Source organism: Sphaeramia orbicularis, chromosome 20 (assembly GCF_902148855.1).
Source record: "Sphaeramia orbicularis chromosome 20, fSphaOr1.1, whole genome shotgun sequence".
In the NCBI taxonomy this organism is placed as follows: domain Eukaryota; kingdom Metazoa; phylum Chordata; class Actinopteri; order Kurtiformes; family Apogonidae; genus Sphaeramia; species Sphaeramia orbicularis.
The window spans coordinates 19,716,527-19,741,818 of NC_043976.1; the positions used below are offsets into that span (position 1 = coordinate 19,716,527).

Genomic DNA, 25,292 nt, shown 5'->3' on the forward strand with positions numbered 1-25,292 from the left:
TTTGCTTTCACATAATGTCAATTAGTGGATTTAATAAACTTCAGTTTTGATACATCTCATGGTGACTGATGGGACAAACATAATGCCATGTAAATAAATATGACCCAAAAGGCTTCTATTCCCAGGGGACATAATTCATTTATACACACATAGTGCTGCTAGTTCATTCTGCAGCCAGTAAAGTTTGCTCATGCTGTACCCACAATGCAAAGCCATGCTAGCTTGTTCCTAGCAGAGCAGCCTGAACGGAGCAAAAACAACAACAGGCTACTCTGAGAGGAAGGCAGCTGCATGGACAGTGAAAACAACGACGACCAGGATTTCACGCATAAAATGGCACTTTCTCAAACCAAATGCACCATAGCCTTATAATGTGAGTACTACCGCGTCTAAACCGTTGTTCACCAGCTTAGTTGATATTAATCCGTTCCTTTAAGGGGGAATAGTTTGCAGGCTAGCTGGCTAGCTGGCTAGCTCTCTGCATCTCTCTATGTTTGAGTGTCTTCCGGCAGCAGCGGCGGCGGCAGCAGCGGTGCCATGAACAGTGGACTCCCAGCTTCAGCTGCTCCGCTTGGGGGTGCCGGGATACCCAATGTCAAGGTGAAGTTTTGCAGATATTACGCGAAGGACAAAACCTGCTTTTATGGAGACGAGTGTCAGTTCCTGCATGAGGATCCGTCCATGGCAGGTCTGCAGCTGCACGGCGGCGGTAGCCCCGTCCCGTTGTCCATGGCTGGGGGTGGCGGGACGCCTGCGGGGTATTCCCTCGGCGGCTCCGCGGCGGCTTGCCAGAGCGGCGGGGGGACCGGTGTGTCCAAAAAGAACGAAACCTTGGGGCCTGCAGGCACGTCTCTGGAGGGGCAGCTGTTAACAAGTGAGTTACAAGGCCTCTCACTGCTGTCTGACTGGGACTTTACTTTAGGGCCTTCCGGGGCTTTGTCAAAATTTAGTCCGAGGATTCATCACGGCCTTTAAAACCCAAAACAATGTGGGTTAACCTCCCATTTTCCTGCCATGCTTATACAGACTGTCGTTTGTTTGTTTGCTGCTACCTCGCATCTTTCCCATTGGCTGTCCTGTGGGAAGCTCTGTGTAACTGTAACACCAGTTTGATCCATTAACATAACATTAGCCACGCTGTTGCTGCTCTGCCCGGAGGAGGCCTGTGTGACAGCTGTGAGTGGGCAGAAATCCGCGACCCTACAGCGTTAGCTGGTGTAACTAGCTATTAGCCAACTAGCCTTAGCTGGACTAGCACCAAATTGGCCGCTACATCTAACTTAAATACATTTACTCTTAATCCGATGAAAGATTATGAGTTTTAGTGCGGTTTCTTTGCTGGCCTTTCTTTAGCTGTAGTTGATCTGATATGTGTGGCTGTTGTTTATATTAGATTAAGGACAGCTAACATTGGCTAGCAGCTACGCTAGTTGTCCAAAAGGCATTGTTTTGGATTTGTGTTGTCTTATTTTCTAAGTGTAAACAAACAACACATAACAAACACCCCTCGGCATCACAGCTGTTTAAAGCTAACTGCAGCCACTGTTTATCGCTCACCAGTACACCGGTGTTTTCGCTGATAAAATTAGCTGCTTAATGTATCACCCTGGAGCATGCTTCAGTGAGTGGCTCACTACAGTTTTGAAAATGTTTACATCTTCTCGAATTAGCTCTGTGATTGGCTAAGCAAACACGGAGCAGTACTAGGATTATCACGACTCCTTTTCAGTATGGGGCCTGTTTGAGTATAGCATCGTCTTTAAGAAATGTAAATGTAGCTGCAGTTTTTAAAGTAAACTTTGGCTTCTGTCATCCACAGTCCCGGGGATGGAGGGAGCGACCCTGAGTGATGCCAATCTCACCAACTCTTACTTCAGCAGCAGCTTTATTGGGGTCAATGGGTTTGGAAGCCCAGCAGAGTCTAAGTACTCAATGATGCAGGTACTGGACAATTTATAGTTAGGTTTAAAATATGGCTTCACTGATGCAGCTTTGGAAAAAAGTCTGTATGTATTTACATTACCAGCGGTGTTTTTGCAGGTTCTTCCATAAATGCACCAATGAAGTTGAGGCCATAAAATATTTTGAATACAAATTTGAAAGGGCTGCAAATTGATTAGATTTCATTCTTGGTTCAAGCCTGTTTAAAATGACTAAATTCAAGCCTGCTGCACCTGCAAGAAAATGCTCACTTCAGGAAGTCTGGACATGAAGGTATTAGACTTGCATGAGTAGTAAATAAAAACGCAGCACCAATGTGGAAAAACACATTCCAGCCATCTCTCAAAATTGATCTTCATTTATACTCTGAGCAGCATCAAAGCCTGGCATTAGCACGATTGAATGCAAAATGGGTCTTTAAAAATTTTACATTTGAGTTAAAAGCTGTTAACCTGAACGGTACACGGGGCAATGTGTCAGTTATTTACATCCTGTGCATGGTATTTATTTTTATATCCACTATTTATGTTTTTTCCTAAAGCGAATGACTACCAGCAGCAGTTCTCCTAGTCTCCTCAATGATGGTGCCAAGAACTACAGCCACAGCACTCATGGTAAGATTTTTACATTGCTCTTTGGAACAGTCATCAACACTTTACTTGAATAGTGAACACATCAGTACTCAACTCTTGGCATTTTATGTCCTCCACAGATCCAGTGAACTCCCCAACATCTTCACTGTTCAGTGATTTTGGTGCTCTTAGCATTTCCCAAAGGAGAAAGGTGAGCATACACTTTCAATCTTTGATGTGATTCCTAGAGTTACAATTATACAGTGACTTTAAAGGTTCTTTACTTTTGTGTAAGTAGGAGTAGTGGATGAATTTGACTTCTCTTCATTTTTACTTCCTCCCCTGTGTGTCTTCAGGCTCCTAATCCGGCAGCAAGTGAGTTTATCCCTAAAGGAACTCCACGAATGGCTACCATGGCTCAGTCCACTGTCCAGGCCTTCCCCTCGCCTCTCTTCCCTCATCCTGCCCTGAGCACTTCCACAGCGGCTGCACTGGCACCAGGTGAGGAGCACCACCAACAGAGAAATCCCCTTATTTTAGCCTTGTTCCATTTTTTAGATTGCTCAGTTTTGTGTTCCATCTTTAATGCTGAAATTATACAGTTCATCAAGTTTGGGAATTCCCGCTAGTGTATAGCAGCACATGTGCCACTGTATAAACAATAGTAGATCTTTTTGTCTGCTGGTTTTCTTTCATGTTTATATGTTTCTAACATTAGTGACTGCCCATTTTAATAGGATATGTCATTTTGTCGTCCCCCCTTAGGAATGTCTCTGTCTGCGGGTTCTTCTCCTCTTCACTCCCCAAAAATTACACCTCACACCTCACCGGCTCCACGTCGACGTAGCCACACACCAAACCCTGCCAACTACATGGGGCCCACCACTGCCTCTGACCAGGGCGCTCACATTATCCAAAAGGAGACTGTCGGTGGAACGACCTACTTCTATACGGATAACACGCCAGCACCAATGGCTGGGATGGTATGTGTTGCAAATGGCTTTCTGTGTCTGCATTTTAGTCAGAAAGTGCTTATAGACTTTAAGCTGGGTTCACTCTGGATGACATTTGAAGTCCTAGCTGACTGTGCAGCTGTGTGGCATAATACAGTGACCTTTGAGGACAGGAGACAAGAGTGTACACTATGCTACTCTCCCCTGTAAGCTGTCCAGTTTGGTTATCCAAATCTAATCTTTGTGGTATGTTAGGTTGTATAATATAACGCAGATTTCAAACCTGATTAGAGTAAAATTTTTCAGATAATCACAGTTATTTAGGTGAGCTTCTAGTTGGAAAATTACTACATTTGTGATCACGCTGGCTTTCATTTCATAATAAACAGGAACCTGTATTTTTTTCTTGTTTCATTGCAGGTGTTTCCTACCTACCATATCTACCCCCCCACTGCACCCCATGTGGCTTACATGCAGCCCAAAGCGAACGCCCCGTCCTTCTTTATGGCTGATGAACTCAGACAGGTATAACTCAAACCATCCTCTCTTCTTTAATAAACATCCTTCCATTATCTCCTCTTGAGGCAATGTCCCCCATTATTTCTCCCCCAGGAGTTGATAAACAGGCATTTGATAACCATGGCCCAGATTGACCACTCAGAGAATCCAGGTAAGGGTTTCACTCTGGTCAGACTGAGCCATCAAACTACGGGCTATATTTATTTGATAAGACGTGCTGTCACTGAAATACAATTGTTATATATATATATATATATATATATATATATATATATATATATATATATATATATATATATATATATTCAGTATGTAATATGTGCACTAATTACTTAAACAAATGCACATGTCTGTAGTGGTTTATTTTAATTTTTTAGTATAGAAGAGTGTTGAATGGTGTTGCTTTTGTGGATTTTTTGGCCCTTGCCTTCAGTTACCCTCTTCTTTTTTGCATTAACTTGTTGGGTCAGAATGTTTTGGAAAAACTGCAGAGACCTTGGGCCAAATAGGATCTGGAACTCTTCACAACAAGTGATGAAAAACTCTTAAAAACTCTTGGAAGGGAGTCTCAAACAGCTCAGAGGTTTATTGAGTACAGCAATGTACATTGATGTAAACAAACACTGGCTCATTTCCACTTGTACATTGCCTTTTTTATTTGTGGAACTACCTCTTTTGTGGCTGTTTCTTCAACTACAAAAGCAAAATGCCCAGTTTTTGGTTGTTTTTTTTTTGTGAAATGTGTCTTTGGCTTTATTCAGTTTATTCACAGGTAATTTTTATGTTTTTGCAAATTGTTTTCATGCAACAATATACTTAAGAACGTTTACATGGAATTGTGAAAAGAAATCCCTGTATGCAAACATAATTTTATCCTTTAACAATGTTGGTTAAAAATGTACAACCTACATAAAATTCTATCTTTTTTTTTTTTTTTTTAGTGCATGTGCGTCGTCATTTTTTTGTTTACTTCACTGAAATGGCTTGTATTTTCTACAGACGTACCATCTGAAGTGGACAGCTACCACAGCCTTTTCCCACTGGAACCCCTCCCTCCACCAAACCGTATGCAGAAGACCAGCAACTTCAGCTACATCACCTCCTGTTACAAAGCCGTCAACAGCAAGGATGACTTGCCTTACTGTTTGAGGAGGATACATGGTAAGAAGTGACGTAATATGATTAACACTAGACTTTTAAGGATGCATAACACAGAATTCACATCCTTTAAAGTGCCATAGGGATAAGTGATATAGATTATTGGATTAAATCATTGCTTACCTCTGCCTTTTTTAAAGTCGTATTAGTTGTCCTGCTAGGGTCATCTGTCTTTTGAATCAAATTGACAGACAAGTAAGATTCAGAATGTATAACACATAGAATATATTTCACGTCCTCTCACTTCCTTCAGATAGTTTAATACTTGTTTTGGGTGTCTACTGTCATTAAAAGTGCTACACCATTAGGGCGGGTATCAAACTTTAATATTGTCATGGCACTCATCAGATCACCTAGATACTACTAAGTATTGAAAACTCCTTTCATTTGATACCAAATCTAATTACCTAAGGAGTCAGTCTCATCATTGTAAATGTATGCATATTGCACAAACAGCTTTTATATATTATTAATGAAATTATGTTAGCAAACAACTTGGAAGTTATGGTAAATACTGTCTATTATTTTTTTATGTTCTAAAACTGCTGAGAGTTAGAAAATTAACAGCAAACATTTGCACCACACATGTATTCTTATATTCTTTTTGTTAAAATGGGAAATATGCTTCAAAAACACTATTGTTTAGGAACTGATGTTGAATTCAAAGCATCGGTTATTAGTGTTTTAATGCCTGTGTGTGTTTTGTGCTATAAAATGTTAGGTTTCCGCCTTGTTAACACAAAGTGCATGATGCTGGTGGACATGTGGAAGAAGATTCAGCATTCAAACTCAGTAACACTGAGGGAGGTCTTCACCACCAAGGCCTTTGGAGACCACTGTGAGTGTTTACAAGCATCCAGCCTGTACGGCATTTGTGTCTCTTCTGTATGTTCAAGGTGTAATATAAACAGTAGTTGGAGAAGCATGTAAAACATTTCATGCGCTTTGTTATAAATGTACTTTTTCCAAGCTCCACTATGTGATAATTTTCTTTTAAATTGGTTACAGATAGTAAAAATAAATGTACATTATGTGTAACTGTATGTTGTGTTTTTGACCTTCACCTCGTCGTCTTCTTCTTTCACAGCTTTGGTGTTCTCCTACGACTTCCATGCGGGTGCAGAGACTATGTTCAGTAGGCACTTCAATGACCCAGCAGCTGATTCGTACTTCACCAAGAGGAAGTGGGGTGAGTGGTCTTTCCACCCTTCCTCCTTCGCAGTAATAGACCCAGCATCACCTCAGAGCCTTTGGGCTCGCATCCGCTTCACACATTTATTTGCTTCGTTGCAAATGAGGTCATTAGCCTAAGTCTATTTAGGTTTGCAATTCAGTACCCGCAGAGCATGACTTTGTTGTCACGTGTACCTAGAACTTGAAAATTTAGTTTGCTGGACTGAATTTTAGAACTTGTCTTTTCATGTTGGATAAAGAATGTTGATCCGTCATGGTTCTGTATATGTGTTTCTTCAGTTTGTCTTGCTTTGAGCCACCATCAGACCTGAATGATCTGCAGTTCAGATTGCTTTCAGAGTGCCCCTCTATCTCAGGGATGAGCCTGTGCTTTTGGTACTGAGGAGAATTCTAAAAAGGAAGGAGGTTCAGTGTAGATCCTGCTCTCTGTGCTTTCTTCAGTACACCAACTTCAGCCCCCAGTGTCTGCTAGGACCCTGCCTTCTATTTGAGAAGGTGTTTCTGTTGGATCCTTGATTGTAAGAGAAATAAAGGAAGATTTGAAAAGTATTATGACTGACCAGATTGCTGCACAGACGTACGTGCTCCCACAAACCACTGTACTCTTGCCGTGCAGAGAGCCAAGAAGGAGTTTTTAATGTGTTTTGACGGTTAGTGTGCGCCAGAGATACTTGGGGACATGAAGGAAACTGTGGCTGAAACTGATCCTAGGGCAGGTGCTGTATGGCCAACATACAGGAATGCAGATAGAGGAAGCAAAACCTTTCAAACACAGGTCTTTGTCTAGTCTTTAGCAAACTCTGATAACAAACCACATTGTTTCAACTGCATAGAAATGAGCTTTTTCGTACTGCCACTGTACAGCAATATGTGTTAAATTCCAGGCAGTTATAGCATCATGTAGACTAAATGTATCTCATGGGCGTAGTGTTTAAAGAAGCTGCTATAGCCAGTTCTCACATTACTGGTACGATATTGAGGCTTTTGTTTGTATGCTGTAAGTAACACTCACTCAGTACTCTTATATAACATATCCAATATACTGTTGGTTTTAATTGTTAGAAAAAAATGACATGGTGCAAAATATAAATAATTGTCTTTGTGTTTCTTGTTTTAGATGAACTTGAGATAAAACATTGGTTGAAAGACAAAATGAGTGAAAAGTTGTGGTTTAAGGGTGTCAGTGAGCATTACTTGTTTAAAAATAATTATAAATGGAATAAAGCACAGTTGTGTAGCAATGACTGCAACATATTCACAAACATTTTTTTAACTCTAGTTGCCCAAGAAAGGAAGTACTAATGTTGATTAGCATATTTCACAATAATTATAGCGGAAAAATATTTAAATTGATCTACTTATCAGCCCTGCATGTGTTACACACATATTTTACATGAGAGGGCACAATGACACAAATTCCTGTAACTGTCTTTAACCTGTTTCTTATTAGTGTGCCTCTCACTAATGATTAAAGTTCACTTCAGTGAAATAACATCTTTTTACCGATATAAAATCTGGATGTGTGTAAGTTAAGTCGATAAGCACAATAAATTTATTCTACTTAGGGTAAAATGTCTAACCCTTTAGGCTGTGTTTGTGTGACAAAGATGTGTCTGTCTGCAGGACAACATGAACCTCCGCCACCACGGCAGCATGCAGGTTTACTTCCAGAGTCTCTGATCTGGGCCTACATTGTCCAGCTCAGTTCAGCCCTGAGGACCATCCATACCGCTGGCCTCGCCTGCCGTGTCATGGACCCCAGCAAGATTCTAATTACTGGCAAAACCAGGTATTGACACAAGCAAAAGTATCAGAGCAGAAATTTAGTATTCATATTATAGCCTGCATGTATTTCAATTCCCATATCAGTGGGTTTAGTTACTACTGTTGACTGTAAATACATTAAAAGCAGAAGAGTGTTCTCATTTGAGGCTTCCTTTTTTCTCAAACGTGTGGTTAAGCACACACCCACTCGCAGATATGCACACCAAGTGTTGACAGTAATGGCCTTTCGTCTCTGCAGGTTACGGGTGAACTGTGTCGGGGTGTTTGATGTCTTAACATTTGACAATAGTCAGACCAATCATCTTGCCCTAATGCCCCAGTACCAGGTACAGTCAGTGATGTCTTCTATAACACATAAGCAGACGCTACAGAAGGGTCCTACAGCTAATGTTAAAACTCTTTTGATATATGTTTGTGTCCTGTAGCAAGCAGACCTCGTCTCCTTGGGCAAGGTGGTGCTGGCGTTGGCATGTAACTCTCTGGCTGGCATTCAAAGAGAAAACCTGCAGAAGGCAATGGAGCTGGTGTCTATCAACTACTCTTCAGACCTCAAGAACCTCATTCTGTAAGAAAGATCAGACTGCAAGATGGACAACAGCAATTTTAGGACAAAATAAAATGTAGTACTGTTACTCAGGGTTAGAAAAACTAGGAAGAAAGAAATCGCAGATTATTGAAAAGACTAGGTCATTAGCAGTTCATTTTGAAAGGTACTCTCCAAAGTGAAGATGGAGGGTTTTTTCATTTATGTGTTTGACAAGAATGCACATGAGCCTGAGATGTTTTCACAAAACATTTGATCAGAAACAAAATGCGTACACAATTCTTTTTACTAGTTATGTTCCCACATATGCATACTTTAGTTTTAAACCATTTGATATGATATGCAGGCCTGTAATTTCAGCTTCCTGGTGTATCCATGCTGAAAAGCTGAGGTTTGTTTATCTATGAACAGGTACCTGCTGACTGAACAGTCTCGCCTGCGCAGTGTCAATGACATCATGCCAATGATTGGAGCCCGGTTCTACACACAGCTGGACGCCTCACAAATGAGGAATGATGTCATTGAGGAGGATCTGGCTAAGGTATACAAATATGTCTCATATTTTATGGTCATAAACAGTATCTTTGTATCATGCAGACAAACCATGTTCATGAATTTACATATTTTCATGTTCTTTCAGAGTGGTGGTGTGAAATAGGGCATGGGTATACTTCACTTAGAGAGAAGTTGTGTACACACAGGATATAGTACAGTTTACTGTTAGGCTTAACAGTCTGGTCTTGAATTGTGTTTCCTCATGTTGGTGTGAAACACCAAATCCTCGCCTCAACTTTGTTATTAATGCCTCAACTTCCCTCTTACACCCTTACTCTGGTGTATTTGCCTCATCTAAGCATCAGTATTGGTTCAGGGAACAACTTTAGAGAACACAAGCATTATGATAATAAAACTGGGTTAGTTTCAAAAGGGGGAAAAAGGGGTAGCTTGTGTCGCCAGACTGTCTGTGATGTGCTGATATCTGTGCTGGTTTGATAGGTGGTAGCACTTCCTGTTTATCAAGCCACCTCTGCATTGCGTTGTAGATGAATGTGGTTTACACACAGGGAATAGTAGTTGTGTTATGTAGTTGCTTGGTGTTTTTTGGCTTTAGCAGCAACCATTTGAAATGTATTCACTGACAAAGAAATGTATGTCAGTATTAAGAGGTCGATGACAAACACTGTCCATTTCATCCCTGAGCTCTGTCACTGCCACATCTGTGTTGTGTCAGGCTGCTGGTTGTGGTCAGTGTTTTTAAAGTTATCTTACTTGTTACTGAGCAGCTATAACTTTTGATATTTTCAAATGAACAGATTAACTCTGCAAGTATGAGTTAAATTGTAAAACTTTTTTAAAAATTTAATATGATAAATAATTCTTTAGATAATTCTTAGCCAATTAAAAACTGAAATAGTTGCAGATGTAAGTGAGATATCTGCTGCTGTTTTTAATGACTTTGGACTAACTGTTCATTTGTACCAACTGTTTAATTTGTTTTTATGGGCTTAGATTCATTATTTTTTTCACACAAATAAAAGTGGGATGCTGCTGTACCCCATATATCAATTTGATTAATAATTTTAAAATTATAATTAAAATGTCAGTTTAATGAAGCGTATATAAAACTTTGCATTATTGATTGACTGTAACATTATATTTGCTGATGTGGCTCAAAGCTGTAGCAGTTTTTAGATGTTTAATAAGATAAATTTTTGTGCTATTTTTCGGGTGGGATTTTGAAAATACTGAGATGTTGGTTTAATATGAGGTGGATACATGGACACAGTTTATTTCTTCATACATACTGGACAAAAGAAGCCTGATTAGTTGGTTAGTTTTTAGTTTTTTTTTACTTTGCCCAACTTTGCAAAAAGCATTTGACAGGATGAGACTGGCAGAAAGGAAGAAGAGAATGAAGAGACAGGAGTAAGTTATATCTGCAGAGACACAAAGTGAGCTATGATTTGTGTACTATAATCTGACATGGAGTATGACCAAGTTGTTATCACATGTGCAGGTCACATATTTGTCTGTAGTGTAGCCTTTGACACCTAAAATGTTGATGGGTTGAAGTCTTTCAAAATCATCTGATGCCGGAATATGTTGCTGCGTTTGTTGGAGATGCTGTAGTGCTTAAAATAAATATGTGGTTCATGTTTCCAGCAATTGCCGCTTCTTTTGACTTACTTTCATTAAGGAGGAAGTGACTTCTGGAACCTTTGAGAAAATGACGTTCCTCACAGGCACTTTTACTCATAATGTTTGAAAGTCTTTTGTTAAGGAGGAAATATCACATCCTGCAACTGTTTCTGTTTGGCTTGTTTTAAAATTGATGCCATTTGACTTTTTATTTTGTAAATCTATAACTGAAATTTTACTCTGACACAGCTTTAAGTAACAAAAATCTGCTTAAACATAGCCAAATCCTTTTTTTTTTAAAAATTATTATGAGAGGAAAATAAATAATTGCCTCACTGACATAGTAATGGTTGTAACTAGTCTATCTAATGAAATGGCTGGAAAAATTCTGTTTCTACTTTGACTTCTTCTGCTTATTACAGGAGGTGCAAAATGGCCGTCTCTTCCGCCTGCTGGCCAAACTGGGCACCATAAATGAGAGACCAGAGTAAGGACCACATGTGTCAAGATGCTTTCTGGTTTGGTATGTTGTGTATTCGATACTGTTTTGTTTTACTGTTTTTTTTTTTGTTTGTTTTTTTTTGTTTCCTGTATCAGGTTTCAGAAAGACCCTACATGGTCAGAGACGGGTGACCGCTACCTGTTGAAGCTTTTCCGGGATCATCTGTTTCACCAGGTCACGGAAGCGGGGGCGCCCTGGATCGACCTCAGCCACATTGTCTCCTGCCTCAACAAAGTCAGTGAGCTTTCCTTTGTCGTAATGAAACTTGTCATTGATGAAAAATTAATATGCACATTTCTGTGCAGTTTCTGTGAAATAGTCCAGCAGGGAGTATGGCCTATTTTCTGAATATGTCTTCTGAAAACATGCATGACTTTCCTTCTCTGTTAGAGAAAAGAGCAAGTAAAAGTAGGCCACATGACTGGCCTATTTCCATCATTGACATTTGGTGTTTGGTTAACAGCTGGTTACAGGATGCTGGAGGGAGAATACTAATCTCTGTGTACTGTTGAACTACTTAGCTTGCATTGCAACAAACAAGGAAATTATGGAGAATTTAACAATATCTCACCTTTTGTTGCTCCTCTTTTTGATCTTAAATCCTGAAACTTAAGGTATTTTACAAGGCATTCACATTGACTGATGGAAAGATCTTTTTGAAATAACAGATTTGTGTGGGGTTAGAATAGTTTTAGTTTCAGTTTTTTGTTTTGAAAGTAATTGATTAAATGTAGTTTCCAAAGCCACCAGACACACTTGATGAATGGCTCTGCCTGGTGATGTTGTATTGGAACTTTATAGGTGTATGCTTATACTGTGTCTTCGTGTCTGCTCACGCAGCTGGACGCTGGCGTTCCTGAGAAGATCAGCCTGGTGTCTCGGGATGAGAAAAGTGTCTTGGTTGTGACCTACTCGGACCTGAAGCGCTGCTTCGACAGTACCTTCCAGGAGCTACAGGCTGCGGCCTCTGGCTCTCTGTAGCGCCCACTTCAGGCCCGGGATTGGACTGCCCGGACCTGGAACACACTATTGCACTACAGTGGAGGACCAGGCTCATGGAGACGACATCAGCATGGCGAAGGCAGCGGGGCAGGGCTTCGTGAACCTCAGTCACATACACTGACCCTGTCCACCAGGAAGGCTTTTTCTAAAGTGTATTTTTTTTAGTTTTCCTAAACCCCGCAGCTGAAAAATGAAAAATAAAAGGAAAAAAAACAAAAAGGACAAATACGGAAGCTGTGACAAGTATGATGACAATTTTTTTAGATTTGGGGAACAAAACGAGAAACAAACCACATGGTTTTGAACTTTTTCCTGCTTTTATTGTTTATTTCTACAGTTGGGGTTTATTTTTCTGAGGAGGATGCACTAAGATTTTAATTTTTTTGTTAATTTTTGTTATTTTTATGAATATGTGTGAGTGGCCTACAGGGTGTACAGAGAGAGCTTAAGTCACACACACACACGGACATAACTTACCAGAGCAGACTGATAATTAAAACCAACAAACAAAAAAAAATCCAGCTTTCTGCTGACTGCACCCTCTTCTGGTCGGAGACTACACCCCTTCATTCTGACGCACTAGGAAACGGGACACACCACTCGAGGCATTCGTGGGGGGGTTGCATCTGTTTTATAAAATAGACCAGCCTACCTTTGCCTTGGTTGTTGGTTCCCCTTCAGAAAGGACAAACCACTTGGGTGGGTAGGAAGGGGTCCTAAAACTGGAACGGTCGGTGGATTTCTGATGTGGGTTCATGAGATGGTGGAACATCAGGCTCGTATGTGTGGGTGGGTGGTCTAATGTGGACTAAAATTTGGGTTTGTGGGAGGGGGGAGTGAAATGTGGTTCTTTTGGCACTGAGGAAGGGGTGTCTTCTCCTAATGCAGTCTACCAAGTGTTTGTTACATATGCAGCACTTTTGGTTAACAGACGCTATTGTGACATGAACTGCGTAAGGATGGGCCACTTTCATTGGCTGTCCAGCACTTGGGTGTAGCCCGTGGGTGGGGCTTCTGTTGAGGTGGAGCCACAGCTGCCTCTTTGTGGAATGTCCTTATTTTGTCCCCCCATCCCGTCCTCCCACCTCAGTGTCCCCTTTTTCTGTCTATCTTGCTCTTCTTTCTTCTTCCTCCTTTTATCCAAACCTCATTCCCCTTCATGGGGTCTGAGCCCCTCTACATTTGAGAAAAAGTGATGCTTTGTGATTTTTGTAGCTGGTTTTTCTCTTTGCTCAGTTGTTGTGCAGGAATGCATGATGGGTTATGGGAGTGCAATTAATTTTTGCCTCAATTCAACTTTTTATTTCTGTGGACCAATTCCAGCAGGGGTTAGGGGTTTAGGTAAAGGGGAATGGATTGAGGGCGCAGGAGAAAAGGAGCAGGGCACCAACAGTTTTTGTTTTATTTGACTTTTTAAGATCATGAAATTAAAAACCTTGCTGGAGACAAGCAGTGGCGCGAGCCGCTGCGCTCACTTGGATGGCTTGGATAACTCAGGATGACAAACAGCTGGAGGGGCCCAATGATTGAATGTGTTTGGCTGTCATTGGTCGCCCCCTGTCCAGTCAGATAGATGAGCTACAGTGGAGTGGGCAGAACGTCTTCAGATGGAGGTTTAAAGAAGTGAGTGGCATTGTGGAGATCATGCTGGAAGGGATTTCAAGTTGCCCTCAAGCACAGTTTATATTCTGCAGATATTCTGAGATCTTGTCTTGCCAAAATTATACTTTAATGACTGAATTAGGAGCAAACTTGCTCCACCCAAGTAAAAAAAAAGAAAAAAACCCAGCTCAGTCCAGCCTTGGCCAAAGCACTGGTCCTGACGACTCTGCCTCTGCCTTTTGTTTCAGTAGCTTTTGGTGGAGTTTAATGTGTACAAACCACACTGTCAGTAAGTTAAGGTCAAAGGCATAATCATGGCTGCAGTTGGTTTAACACAGATGTATCAGTTAAATCTAAAGTCTATGGCCTGTACTTGGGGGCAACAAACTTACAGCTGGCTGTGTTAGACCATGTACTACTTCCTCTGTTTTAGTGAAATGAACAGACAAAAACATATTTGGTGAATGTGGTGCTTTAGAAAACCCTCAAGACACAAACACGCACATATACATACACACTTTCAGAGACACACACGTGCCCCCGACTCGGCCTACACAATGTCAGTGCTCATATCACTATCTTCCACTTCATAACACACTCCAGTAATGTTAGTGATGACCTCCTCCCCCCACATCAACACACCTACAATCACCATCTTAGTATGTTTTATGCCCCTCTTGTGTTCATGGTCTCAAATTTTGCAATATTTGTGTGTACAGCAGTATTTTAATAAAGAATACCAAAATTATACATGGATTTTTTTTATTTTTTTTTTAAGACATTACAGCATTACAATCATCATTAAAACACTGTCAGCATATTGGGTGGATATAGAGCAGCAATTAACAATTTTCATTCTTGATTAGTGTTTCTTAATGGATTAGTGTTTGGTCTGTAAACTATAAAGCCTTGTCTGTTTACTATTGTCCAGCAGAATGAAAGATATATTCAGATTTGAGCTGCTTAAATCTGAGATCTTTGACTTTATTTCTTAAAAAATTGCTCAAGTGTCAAAATAGTGTGTGATTAATGTCTGACCACTAACAACAGCATGGATTTAACTGAATGATTAATTTTTAAAAGTGAAAAAACAAGCAAATCGTTAACTTTTGTTCTAATCTATAACATTTTTCTATGGTTTGTAGTGGATACTTGCTTTACAAAAAACAAATAACAGTTTCATAGGTTTTTACTTGTCTACCACTTGCACCTGATAGAGGTAAATCTGCATTCATTTGCTAGATTTTAGCTCCATGTAACTAAAACAAAAGCAGTCTCAAACAACATCCATTCACTAAATCATTCCTTCTACAGGTCTGAGTAATAGTTTGTGTTAAATCTGATTATTTTAATCTTCATGACTGCATTTATTTCAGTTATACTAATATAAAAGCGTCTAGGTCAGGGGTGTCAAACTCACTTCAGTTCAGGGGCCACATACAGCCTAATATGATCTAAAATGGGCCCGACCAGTAAAATGATATAAATAATAGGATAAGAGCTTATAAATAATGTCAACCCCAAAGTTTTCTCTATGTTTTTGAGTGACAAAAGTAAAATTCCATGATGAAAACGTTTACACCTACGAACCGTACTTGAACATAACATGAACAAAAATGAACAACCTGAAAATTCTTAAGAAAAAAAGTGCAATGTTAACAATATTACGCCTAAGGTGTGTGTATCACAACTTATAGATTTAGTAACAGGCAGAATATTGTATAAAATTCCACATACTTCTCTTAAGACATTTCAGATTGTTCATATTTGTTCAGGATATTCATATTTCATGTTGTAGATAGTCTGTAACTTTTTTCTAATTTAACTTTTTTTATACTAAAACAGAGGAAAATTTGCAGTTTTCATTATTTATAGGTTATTATGATAATATTTTACTAGTCTGATCCACTTTAGATTAAACTGACCTAAAATGATTTTTAACATCCTTGATTATTAATATCTTCAGTGTAATTTTTGTATTTCACAAATTCATCCTAGGGGCCGGATTTGATCCTTTGGCGGGCCGGTTTTGGCCCCCGGGCCGCATGTTTGACACCTGTGGTCTAGGTGTATGTTTACATTCACAAAAGCAGGATAAAGACATCAGTTTCACAGACAATGAATACAGCATTAAAATAAATACATACATTCTGATTAAATGGCTACTTTTTCCAGCATATAATGGCTGTGTAAGGGGAATAAGTGTTCCTCTTTACAAGCTCAGTGCGTGAGGTACCAATACAAAAAGCTTTAGGTCAGTAAATACATTCGGTATAACTCCATAGGATAGGTTCTGTCTATCAGGGAATAACTTTTAGCTGCTCTTGGAAGGGGTTAAGTGAGGGAGTGCATTGAAATAATGCTTGGGAGCAGTACAGCATATACAAATTGGGGAGTAAAAAGATTGAGTCGAAGTGAAATATCTGAGATGTTTAGGTGGACAGAGGAATACCTGCAAATCTTATGGTGAGGTAGAGGAAGCAAAATAGAAGATAATAAAAAAACACAGCGTGTCTTTACATAAGGATGGATGCTAGAGGGAAGGGTAGAGAAAGGCAGAGTTGTAGTCAGGGGGAGGGGAGCCGCCTTCATCAGACTCCCAATCAAAAGGCAGGATCGATGGCTGGTTGTCATGGAGACCATCAATGTCATTGCACAGGAAGGGCACCTGGTTGTTGTGACGCTTAGTGAAGGTGAAGAACCTTAATACATGTAGAACATATAAATAAAATAAAGTCAGTGTCTTGTTTTGATAATGGATTTGATTATTTAATTTGCTTCATGCTGATATTTTTTTTATGTGATATCCTAATATTTTGAGACCCAGAAAAGTAAAGGTCTTGTAATTTCAGCTTTTTTTTGCATTAACAGATTGTCTTGGGTGGAAACTTCACACTATACTTTTTGCAGAACCTCTTTTTTTTTTCTTTTTTTTTTTTGAAGAAATATTGCTTACATTAAGAAAAGAGCAACAAAGGAAACAGTCATTCATAAAGTAAAAGTGGAACTGCAACTGTTATACCTGTTTTGTCCACATTTTTATTTGTACCTTTAATATGATCATATGCGGCAAAAGCATCTAAAACTCAATGTTAGACTTTGACTTAGCTTTTCTCCAGTATTTTAACGCCACCCTGTTTGTTTCTTTGTTAACAGTTGAGCAGTAAAACTATTGGTTCAATTCATACCACATTGGGTTTATTTACATTTACATTTATGCATTTGGCAGATGCTTTTTCCAAAGCGACTTACAGGGGAAAACCAATCAAATCAATCAATCAATATAGATTTTATAGATTGCCAGTGACCCAGAATAGATGTCATTTCATTTTGGGAAAGGTAGGTCAAAGCTCAAATTTTTTTTAATGATTTTTAAAAATCTTCTCATTTACTTATAATGGGCGAAATGCATGTGAGGGGTGGGGTTTGTTGTGCCTGGAATCACTTGCTACCTTTTATTTCCTATGAAAATAGAGATATGCATTAAGTCTCTGTGTCCACCATGGGGGACACTGGAAAAAACTGATTTCATGTCAACAAAAACACCACAAACTATAGATTTAACACTTATGTTTTTAAAATGAATTAATTTTTCCCATTAAATACAGTATATTTGGATACATTTACCAGTTTTTCTTGTGCCCATAAAACACTTAGCGGTTGGTATAGCCGTATATATGCAGTATATTTTGGGTAAACAAATCTTCTATTTCATAGAATGAACCTCAAACAGTCAGATATCAGTGAAGCTCAGGATGTTTACACAGTACAACAAGTTTTAACCTCATACGCTGGTTTGTTTTTTAAATACAGATGTAAAACTTTACCTTAAAACACCAAAAATGTGTTACTGGGTCTCAACAGATTATATGCCAAATTTGATCTCTTCTTGTGCTCAGACATTATTTCCTAATCTTTATGGGATTACAGGGTCAGAGGTCACCACCTGTTGAGCCTGCTGTTCTTGGTGTCACTGTTCCGTGTCAGGTTCTTCAGTTCCTCTGACGGCAGCACCATACCACTGTCACTCTGCTCATCCTGTAGCACAAGATAAAAAAACATGCATATCAACAGAAAACCGATCATGTTCGTGCCTGTTGTATGAAACCTGTGGTGGATTCTTGTCTTATCTCGTCGACTTGTTCGCATGCAAGCAAAAGTGTTGTTTTTGTTCTTACATCAGGGCTGTAGGACTCCTCACAGGGCAGTTGCTCAAATGTCTGAAGTGTGGCCATACCCCTCATGTAGCTAAACAGATGAGATTTCAGTCAATACACAAGTTGGAAGTTTTCCCACTTTCTCAACCTGTTTCCTGTTCTTTCTGTGTCTAGTTTCATTTACCTCATACACACCTCGCATTACTTTCACATCTGCACCTGTCTGCGCCTGTTTTTATCCCACACCGGCTATTCTCATATTTGGTTTGTCACACATTTAGAGCAGAGGCACACTGTTTTTGTTGATTATCTGATGTTTTCATTTGGTGATGGTGGGTGGTGGGACGTCCTTACCTCAGATTTGTGACTGCGAGTGGGCTTTCTTTGAGGTTTTCTCTACGGCTCATGTCTCCAGTCATGAAGGATCCCAGAGGAATATAATCCTTCCCATCCTGTAAAAGAAAAAGAGCAAAGTGGGTAGATTTGTAGAGGTTAGTGTGTTGGTTTTATGTACATGCTACTTATGCTCATAGATTCTGCGAGGTAAGGCCTTTGAGTGAACCCTGACCTGCTGAACCCTCGCCTGGAGCAGGTCTCCCAGGGTCTCCACCAGGTCAGTGAAGGTGGGTCGGTCTGAGGGGCTGGCCTCCCAGCAGGCCAGCATTGTGCTGTAACTGTACACACAAACACAGGCATATTGTTTAATTTCAAAGCATGGACAGTATCTCTGTCTGGGTCACGTCAGTAGACATGATTTAAAGGTTGGGACCTGGTGCTTCCTCTTGAAGTGATCTACATTTTGATTCAAGCTATTTTTGTCCCAAACAAGCAGTGGCAAACAAGTTTTCACCACTCAACCATGAAAAAGTCTAATTTCAGAGTACAGTTGAATCATTTTAGTTTAACTATAGCAACATTGGAGCAAAAAATAGTTTTAATTCTTTAGTATTTTTCTACTCTTTCCTGCAGCCTTCAATGGGTAAAAGTGTTTAAAAAAAAAAAAAAAAAAAAAGAAAGGTGTCTTGTCACATCTGGGGAGATATTTGGCTGTGTATAACCCCCGGAACACACAATAGAATGTCTAATATTGTATAAGGCTCTGCATGAACAAGAATGTGATGGGTGTGAAGATCTGCATGGGATTTTTTTTGTGTGTTTTTTGTTTTTTTAACCCTCAAAAACCAAAACAGCCACAAATGACCAAAACCATCTAGTGATCCAAAAGGTTTAATAATTTTTAAATGACTAATCATGTGAATATATTTCAGTAAAACTGATAAAATGTGGTTCGTCAGCATTTCAGCAGCATCCGATATGACCCATTTGGATGTTCAGAGGCTCCACAGTGAACATGGAAACACTATCATGTAGACTGATTCACCAGAAAAGCCCATGTAGTTTGATAAATGGCAGTGGATGTAGATACTTATTCTCACATTCTGTTAATTAAATATTTTGTTTAAAAAGTCACTTTTTCTTCTGTTTTCTTTACTTTCATACAATAGACTTTGAATTACGCAGAGTTTTTATGAACATCTACAATTGTCAGTAAATTAAGTACAGGAAAACACCTCATTTTCACTTAACAATGCAGAGGATAAAATAATAAATGCTGACAAATCACATAGGAAAGGTTAGATGCAGATAAAAAATCTTTTGGTAGTCACCGCAAAACAGTTCTAGGTCTTTAGGGGTTAAAATTTAGTTAGATTTATGCCCATAAAGTTGGAATAATTTTGTTTTCAGACACATTCCTCTTTTTCTTCCTATTTATACACATCAGTAAACAGCTTTGACCCAGCTCAATGACCACATACTGAATCCCAGTTACACTTTATTAGTCAAAAATAAATCACATTGTCACGATCACTTCATGAGAGGAGGTCAAAATATTCAATTCCAACTTTATCGGCAACAGTATATACGGTAAGATTTATATATGGTTTGATTTATGACATGATCGTGGTTTCAGACACTTCTGCCATTTTAATTACATGTTAGAAAGCCTTTGTGCCAGAAGAATGACACAATGATAGACCACACCCAAGTGTAAATAGATATACATATATACAGATAAGAATCTTTAAAAAAAAAAAAATTTTTAAAAATTAAGCCATAAAGACCCAGTATTACTTTTGTGGCACTTCCCAAATTAATTTTTCTTTATATTTAACCTTTCTGAAATGATTTATCACCAGTTATTATAGTATTATCCTCTATATTTTTTTGTCTTTTTCAGTGGAAATCAGGTATTTTCCTGTATTTAATTCACTGCTCATGTAGATGTTCATAAAAGCTCAGTTTAAAGTTAAGGGTTATTATAGTAAAAACAAAAAAATGATCAAAAAGTGACTTTGCAGCAAAGTCTACCATTAACTGAACATAAACCCAGTGTCTCCATCCACTGTCATTGATTCAACTCCATGGGTTTTACTGGTGAATCAGTGTTGTGGAAGATGATGGTGTTTCTATGGAAACCACACAGTCTCTGAACGTCCAAATGGGTCATATCTGATGACCGTGAAAAGTTGATAAGCTGCATTTTACGCCAGTTATTTCAACACATTAATAGGCTTAGTGGCTCAGAAGTTATTAAACATTTTAGATCTGTAGATGATGTTGGTTGCCAGTGGCTGTTTGGGTCTTTATGGGTTAATAGTTAACCTACATTTCAGGTGTGCTGTACTCGGGCGCTCGCATCCTTGTTCCTGCCTTCAGCCTGTGACAGAATTCCTCATCAATGTGAAGACCAGGGTACGGTGAAGCTCCTATTGGACAAACAGAAATAATTTTATACTATTGGGTTGTAAAGCGTAAAATGTATTTGATATTGGTACATCAGTATGTTACAATGTTAAATAAAATTTTTTTAAAAAATATCCCCGATAGTCTGACGCAAATGAAAAATTAAAACCATCAAGTCTTTGCAGAGTTTCCATATGGAATGTAATTTCTATTTGTGTTGTCTGAAATAAGTTTGTGGTTAGGGCTCTCACCCAGAGAGAAGATCTCCCACAGCAGAATTCCAAAGGACCAGACATCACTCTGGGTGGTGAAGACTTTGTCAAAGATGGACTCTGGAGACATCCACTTCAGAGGGAGACGAGCCTGTCAGCCAATCAGAGCCAGGGTTGAGAGAATGATAAATAAAAAATAAAGTATTTACAGATGATTTTGATTGATTGCTCTGATTAGTTTACAAAAAAATAAAAACAAAAATAAATAAAACAAATCATTGTATTTTCTGTCAGTGAACATGATGTAGTCCCTGAACTCCACTTTATTAAGAGGATGTTTTATTTTTAAGAGTAAATTTTACAACCAAGTATCTCATGTGTGCTCACATCTCCTTTGCGGACGTAGTCAGGGTCTTTGTAGATGTCTCGAGCCAGGCCAAAGTCACAGATCTTTACTACTTTGTTGTCAGACAGCAAAATGTTCCTGGCAGCCAGGTCTCGGTGAATACACTGATGTAGACACACACAGCACAGAAATAATGAGATCTATGCCACACAGTTGTGTATGAGCTTCATTTATATAGGAAAGAAGAGCACCAGACCTTGCGTGAGGCCAAAAACTCCATTCCTCGGGCCACCTGGAAGCTGAAGGAGATGAGATCCTCCAAGAATAAAGGGGAGTTGGGGACTGATTTGGGATCTGGATGAAGGAAGAGAGATGAGCACGGGTGTAAAGAAGCATTTTTTGTGCAGAAGGACAGAATACATTCACTATGCTCCTGACTCACCAAGGCCATCATCTTTCTTTTTTCTCTCATCAAACTTTGTCTTAATGATGCTTTGGTTGTCAGACACACTGCCAAAACAATTGGACCCAATGTCCTTTTCTGCTGTCGACTGAGATGAAAACAAATAATAGTGATTAAACATTGTATTATACAGTCGGAGTTTGGTGGTTATTTTGTTCAGCGCTATAGATGGCATCCAGGACTATGAAAACAACAGGGGTTTTTTGCTTAAACTTACAAGAAATAAGGAAGTAAACATCCTGCTTAAGAACAGATAACAATTTCGAACCCCAAACCGATTGCAGAAGTGAGCATTTGAGTGTATGATTTTGAAATTGCGTGCAGCACAAAGGGGCGATTTCTTAGGTGTCAATGCATGTGTGAAGTCTGTACAAAAGTTCTTTGTGAAATGTTGTGTGTCATGACACCATCTTTAACTGCCTTTGTTACTGTAAAATGGACCCTGTGAAGCTCCGGAACCCACCCTGTTGTGCACAAACACATCCCTCTTGGACTTGAGGAACGTAGATAGATTTCCATAGCAGCAGTACTCCACAATGACCATCAGTGGTCCTACCAAAAACAGGAAATCAACCTGTATCAGACCATGCAGTTTATGCTTTATCTACATGCATACACATTAACAGTGCATATGGAAGTCTAACACACACATCCACACACCTCCTGGCTTGGTACAGGCCCCCAGTAGATTTACTACATTTAAATGGTGTCCAATGTGGTTGAGGATCTTCAGCTCAGTCATCAGGGCTTTATGTTCACTGGCTGTAGCTCCCTCTAGTGGCCAAAAAGAAGAGGCAAACCAATGTGCAACAGCAACATAATAAGGTTTATTTTCTATCATAAAACACACACATATGATTATGTACCTTTTAGCATCTTAACAGCCACCGTCCTGCAGCCGGTTTCGTTGTCTATACCAAACGCTGACGCCTGCATGACCTTACCAAATGCCCCCCGGCCAAGAGGCTTCCCTGAGAAAGACAAAAGTGTGTGAATGACAGGGGGAAAAAAAGGGAGGTGTGCATTTGAGCAAGTTTATTAATTACTATTATCATCCTGAACATGAGAGGCTGATAAGAGGAGACTTCAGACCCCATCAGCGATCCATCTAACTGTATCCCACTGTATCATGTGAGAGCTGATTAGTTCCAGTAAACACAGTTCACACACCCCCTGCTGAAGCTGATTAGCTCATCACAGACAACACAGACAAAAAGTCTGATTAATGGAATGAGAGCCACTCCCAATAATAACCTGATAAGACCTATGAGAAAGTCTTCGTATCTGTTAGACCATCTTAAATACCTCCCCTCCTCCCATCATTACCATGTGTGATACATTCCCAGATACATATCACAGTTATAGTCAGTCATATAAACAGTATAAAAACTTGATTAATGCTGTTTTGTTTTTTGTTTTTTAAATAAAATAAGTATACCTAATTGAGGCGCTCTCTGGGGAACTCCCATTGGTTGGGGTCGTATTGTAGACGTTCACACTGCTCCTCGATTGGCCCCTCACCCGTGTCCAGTATGATTGACAGGTACTCTGGTTTGGTGTTTGAGCTGTTAGCCTTTAAAGATGAACAAACAAAGTATATTTTACATGTTAAACAAACTGAAGTTTGTAAGACCTATATCTATTTTTGTGGCAACTTCCTCATTCATTTTTCTCTACCTTTAACTGTGTTTAATTTTACTGATCATGTAATGCTCATGAAAGTTCATATATTATTATGTCAGAACAGATAAAATGGAAGAAAAAATTATGTTTAAAAAAATAATCTTTAACTGAATATAAAACAAGAGTCTACAACCACTGTCATTTAACAACCACTGTCCTTTATTAAACTACATGGATTTTACTGATGAATGAATGTTGCAGAAGATGACAGTGTTTCCATGTTCATTGTGGAGACTCCGAGCGTCCAAATGGGTCATATCTGAGTACAACAAAAAGCTAAAAAACTGCATTTTAGCTGAATTATTGACATGTACTGATGGAATTAGCGGTTCAGCAGTTATTAATATTTTAGATCAATAGATGGCAGGTGTTTAGGCCTTTGAGGATTGAAATATCTTAGGGGGTTTAGTGCTTTTGTGCAACTGAGTTTTGAGAATATTAGAGAGAAACAATTATGAGATCAGTTCATTAAAAACAAACACAGGCAGACAGTGTCCACAGAATAATGGCATTGTATTAACTGAATTGATGTGGATGTTATTAATGCATGTTTCATGTTAAGGGGAAGTTCAAATGACAAAGACAAGAGTGACATGACAGTAATTACTCTAATCTGTTCATTATCCAAATGCATAATGATTTCTGCATCTTGTACATTTAATACCAGAGGGTCAAAAGGGGCCTAGATTTAAGGAATCAGTGCAGAAACAATCCTGTTTCCTCTTACCTGTTTCAGTTTCCGTATGAAAAGTGTGATCAAAAGCCAGAAGAGAGTGGCCACCACACAGGTACAGGTTAGAGTAGGAATCTCCAGAAACGAAGACCCTGAAGAACCTGCAAAAACACACAAATGAGACTAAATTGAGCTGTACATCTGGTATTTAAGATATTTTTACCGATATTAAAGTAGGTTTGATTTATTTAGTTTCTTGTGTTTAGATTTTTTGACACATAGAACGATTTTTGTGGCAACTTCTAAATGATTTTTTCCTCTATATTCAACCTTTCCTAAGCTATTTATCACCATTTATTGTTATAATATCCGCTGTATTTTGAATTTTTCAGTGAAAATCAACTATTTAATTTATAGAGAATGTAGATGTTCCTAAAACCTCAGGGTAAATTCAAAGTTTATTATATAAAAACAGAGAAGCCTGAAGCAAAGGTGACTTTTTCAACAAAATATTTCACTAACTGAACATAAAAACAAGTGTCATTTGTCAAACTACATGGGTTTTAGTGGTGAATCAATATTACAGATGTTTCCATGTTCACTATGGAGTCTCTGAGCATCCAAATAATAGAAGAAACTGTAAAATTACATTTTACCTGAATTACTTAAATATGTGAATATAATATATTGGTCAGCAGATGGTTTTAAATAATTAGGATTAAATAATAATATTGTAGCTGATGCTCCTATTTTCAGTTCTACCACAGTTCCAAATGGGGGCACTGCATTTTCACTTGCCCCTAACAGCTCCATCCATCCCCCTCATTAAATCATTTGTTTGTTAGAAGACGTAGAAATGCCCAGCTCACTGCGGCATGGAGCCTCTCTGAGATGCAGGACTGGCCCTTCCGGAGGAAATAAAAACGGGAGACGTTTTCCTTCCTGACTGATCAGAACACAACAACACACACTTAAAGCCACTCCTCTCGTCAGACACGGGCTATAGGAAGCTCGTCCGCCAAAGGAGAGAAGTGGTGAAACTGGGGGGGGGGGGTTAGCAAAAGTCCTCACCTGCCACCACCATTCAGAAGAACTGTATGAG

General features: G+C 39.1%; 2 protein-coding genes across 3 annotated transcripts in view; one reads left to right on the forward strand and one right to left on the reverse strand.

Annotated features, from left to right (window-relative positions):
* The first annotated feature begins 202 nt into the window (after window positions 1–202).
* On the forward strand, window positions 203–12,288 carry pan3 (poly(A) specific ribonuclease subunit PAN3). The gene is made up of 19 exons (XM_030123043.1): window positions 203–373; window positions 513–874; window positions 1,820–1,941; window positions 2,483–2,555; window positions 2,654–2,724; window positions 2,870–3,014; window positions 3,279–3,496; window positions 3,887–3,991; window positions 4,079–4,136; window positions 4,985–5,146; window positions 5,865–5,981; window positions 6,231–6,332; window positions 7,961–8,126; window positions 8,361–8,448; window positions 8,548–8,687; window positions 9,078–9,207; window positions 11,228–11,292; window positions 11,403–11,541; window positions 12,148–12,288. Exons 1-19 carry the CDS (start codon window positions 354–356, stop codon window positions 12,286–12,288), a joined length of 2,424 nt encoding a protein of 807 aa, XP_029978903.1. The 5' UTR covers window positions 203–353.
* A 3,599-nt stretch (window positions 12,289–15,887) lies between these two features.
* Window positions 15,888–25,292, reverse strand: part of flt1 (fms related receptor tyrosine kinase 1) — a 39,383-nt gene continuing 29,978 nt past the window's right edge. The window contains exons 16-30 of one of the 2 annotated variants that reach the window (XM_030123042.1): window positions 24,245–24,351; window positions 23,277–23,407; window positions 22,701–22,810; window positions 22,495–22,608; window positions 22,298–22,386; window positions 21,814–21,922; window positions 21,628–21,725; window positions 21,413–21,535; window positions 21,065–21,176; window positions 20,737–20,836; window positions 18,637–18,742; window positions 18,423–18,520; window positions 18,090–18,159; window positions 17,858–17,949; window positions 15,888–16,613 (exon numbers count right to left, since the gene is read on the reverse strand). In XM_030123042.1, the coding sequence (XP_029978902.1) occupies window positions 16,445–16,613; window positions 17,858–17,949; window positions 18,090–18,159; window positions 18,423–18,520; window positions 18,637–18,742; window positions 20,737–20,836; window positions 21,065–21,176; window positions 21,413–21,535; window positions 21,628–21,725; window positions 21,814–21,922; window positions 22,298–22,386; window positions 22,495–22,608; window positions 22,701–22,810; window positions 23,277–23,407; window positions 24,245–24,351 (1,628 nt within the window). In that variant the 3' untranslated portion in view covers window positions 15,888–16,444. Of the gene's footprint in view, window positions 16,614–17,857; window positions 17,950–18,089; window positions 18,160–18,422; window positions 18,521–18,636; window positions 18,743–20,736; window positions 20,837–21,064; window positions 21,177–21,412; window positions 21,536–21,627; window positions 21,726–21,813; window positions 21,923–22,297; window positions 22,387–22,494; window positions 22,609–22,700; window positions 22,811–23,272; window positions 23,408–24,244; window positions 24,352–25,292 lie in introns of those variants that run through there. The other variant, XR_003934173.1, reaches the window with a different exon arrangement.

Bases quoted from the DNA above. Each gene is read 5' to 3' on its own strand.
- pan3 (XM_030123043.1), top strand. From the start codon at position 354: ATGCACCATAGCCTTATAAT. The intron at 9,208-11,227 runs GTATACAAATAT...TGCTTATTACAG, and splicing joins TTGAGGAGGATCTGGCTAAG to GAGGTGCAAAATGGCCGTCT. The intron at 11,293-11,402 runs GTAAGGACCACA...TTCCTGTATCAG, and splicing joins ACCATAAATGAGAGACCAGA to GTTTCAGAAAGACCCTACAT.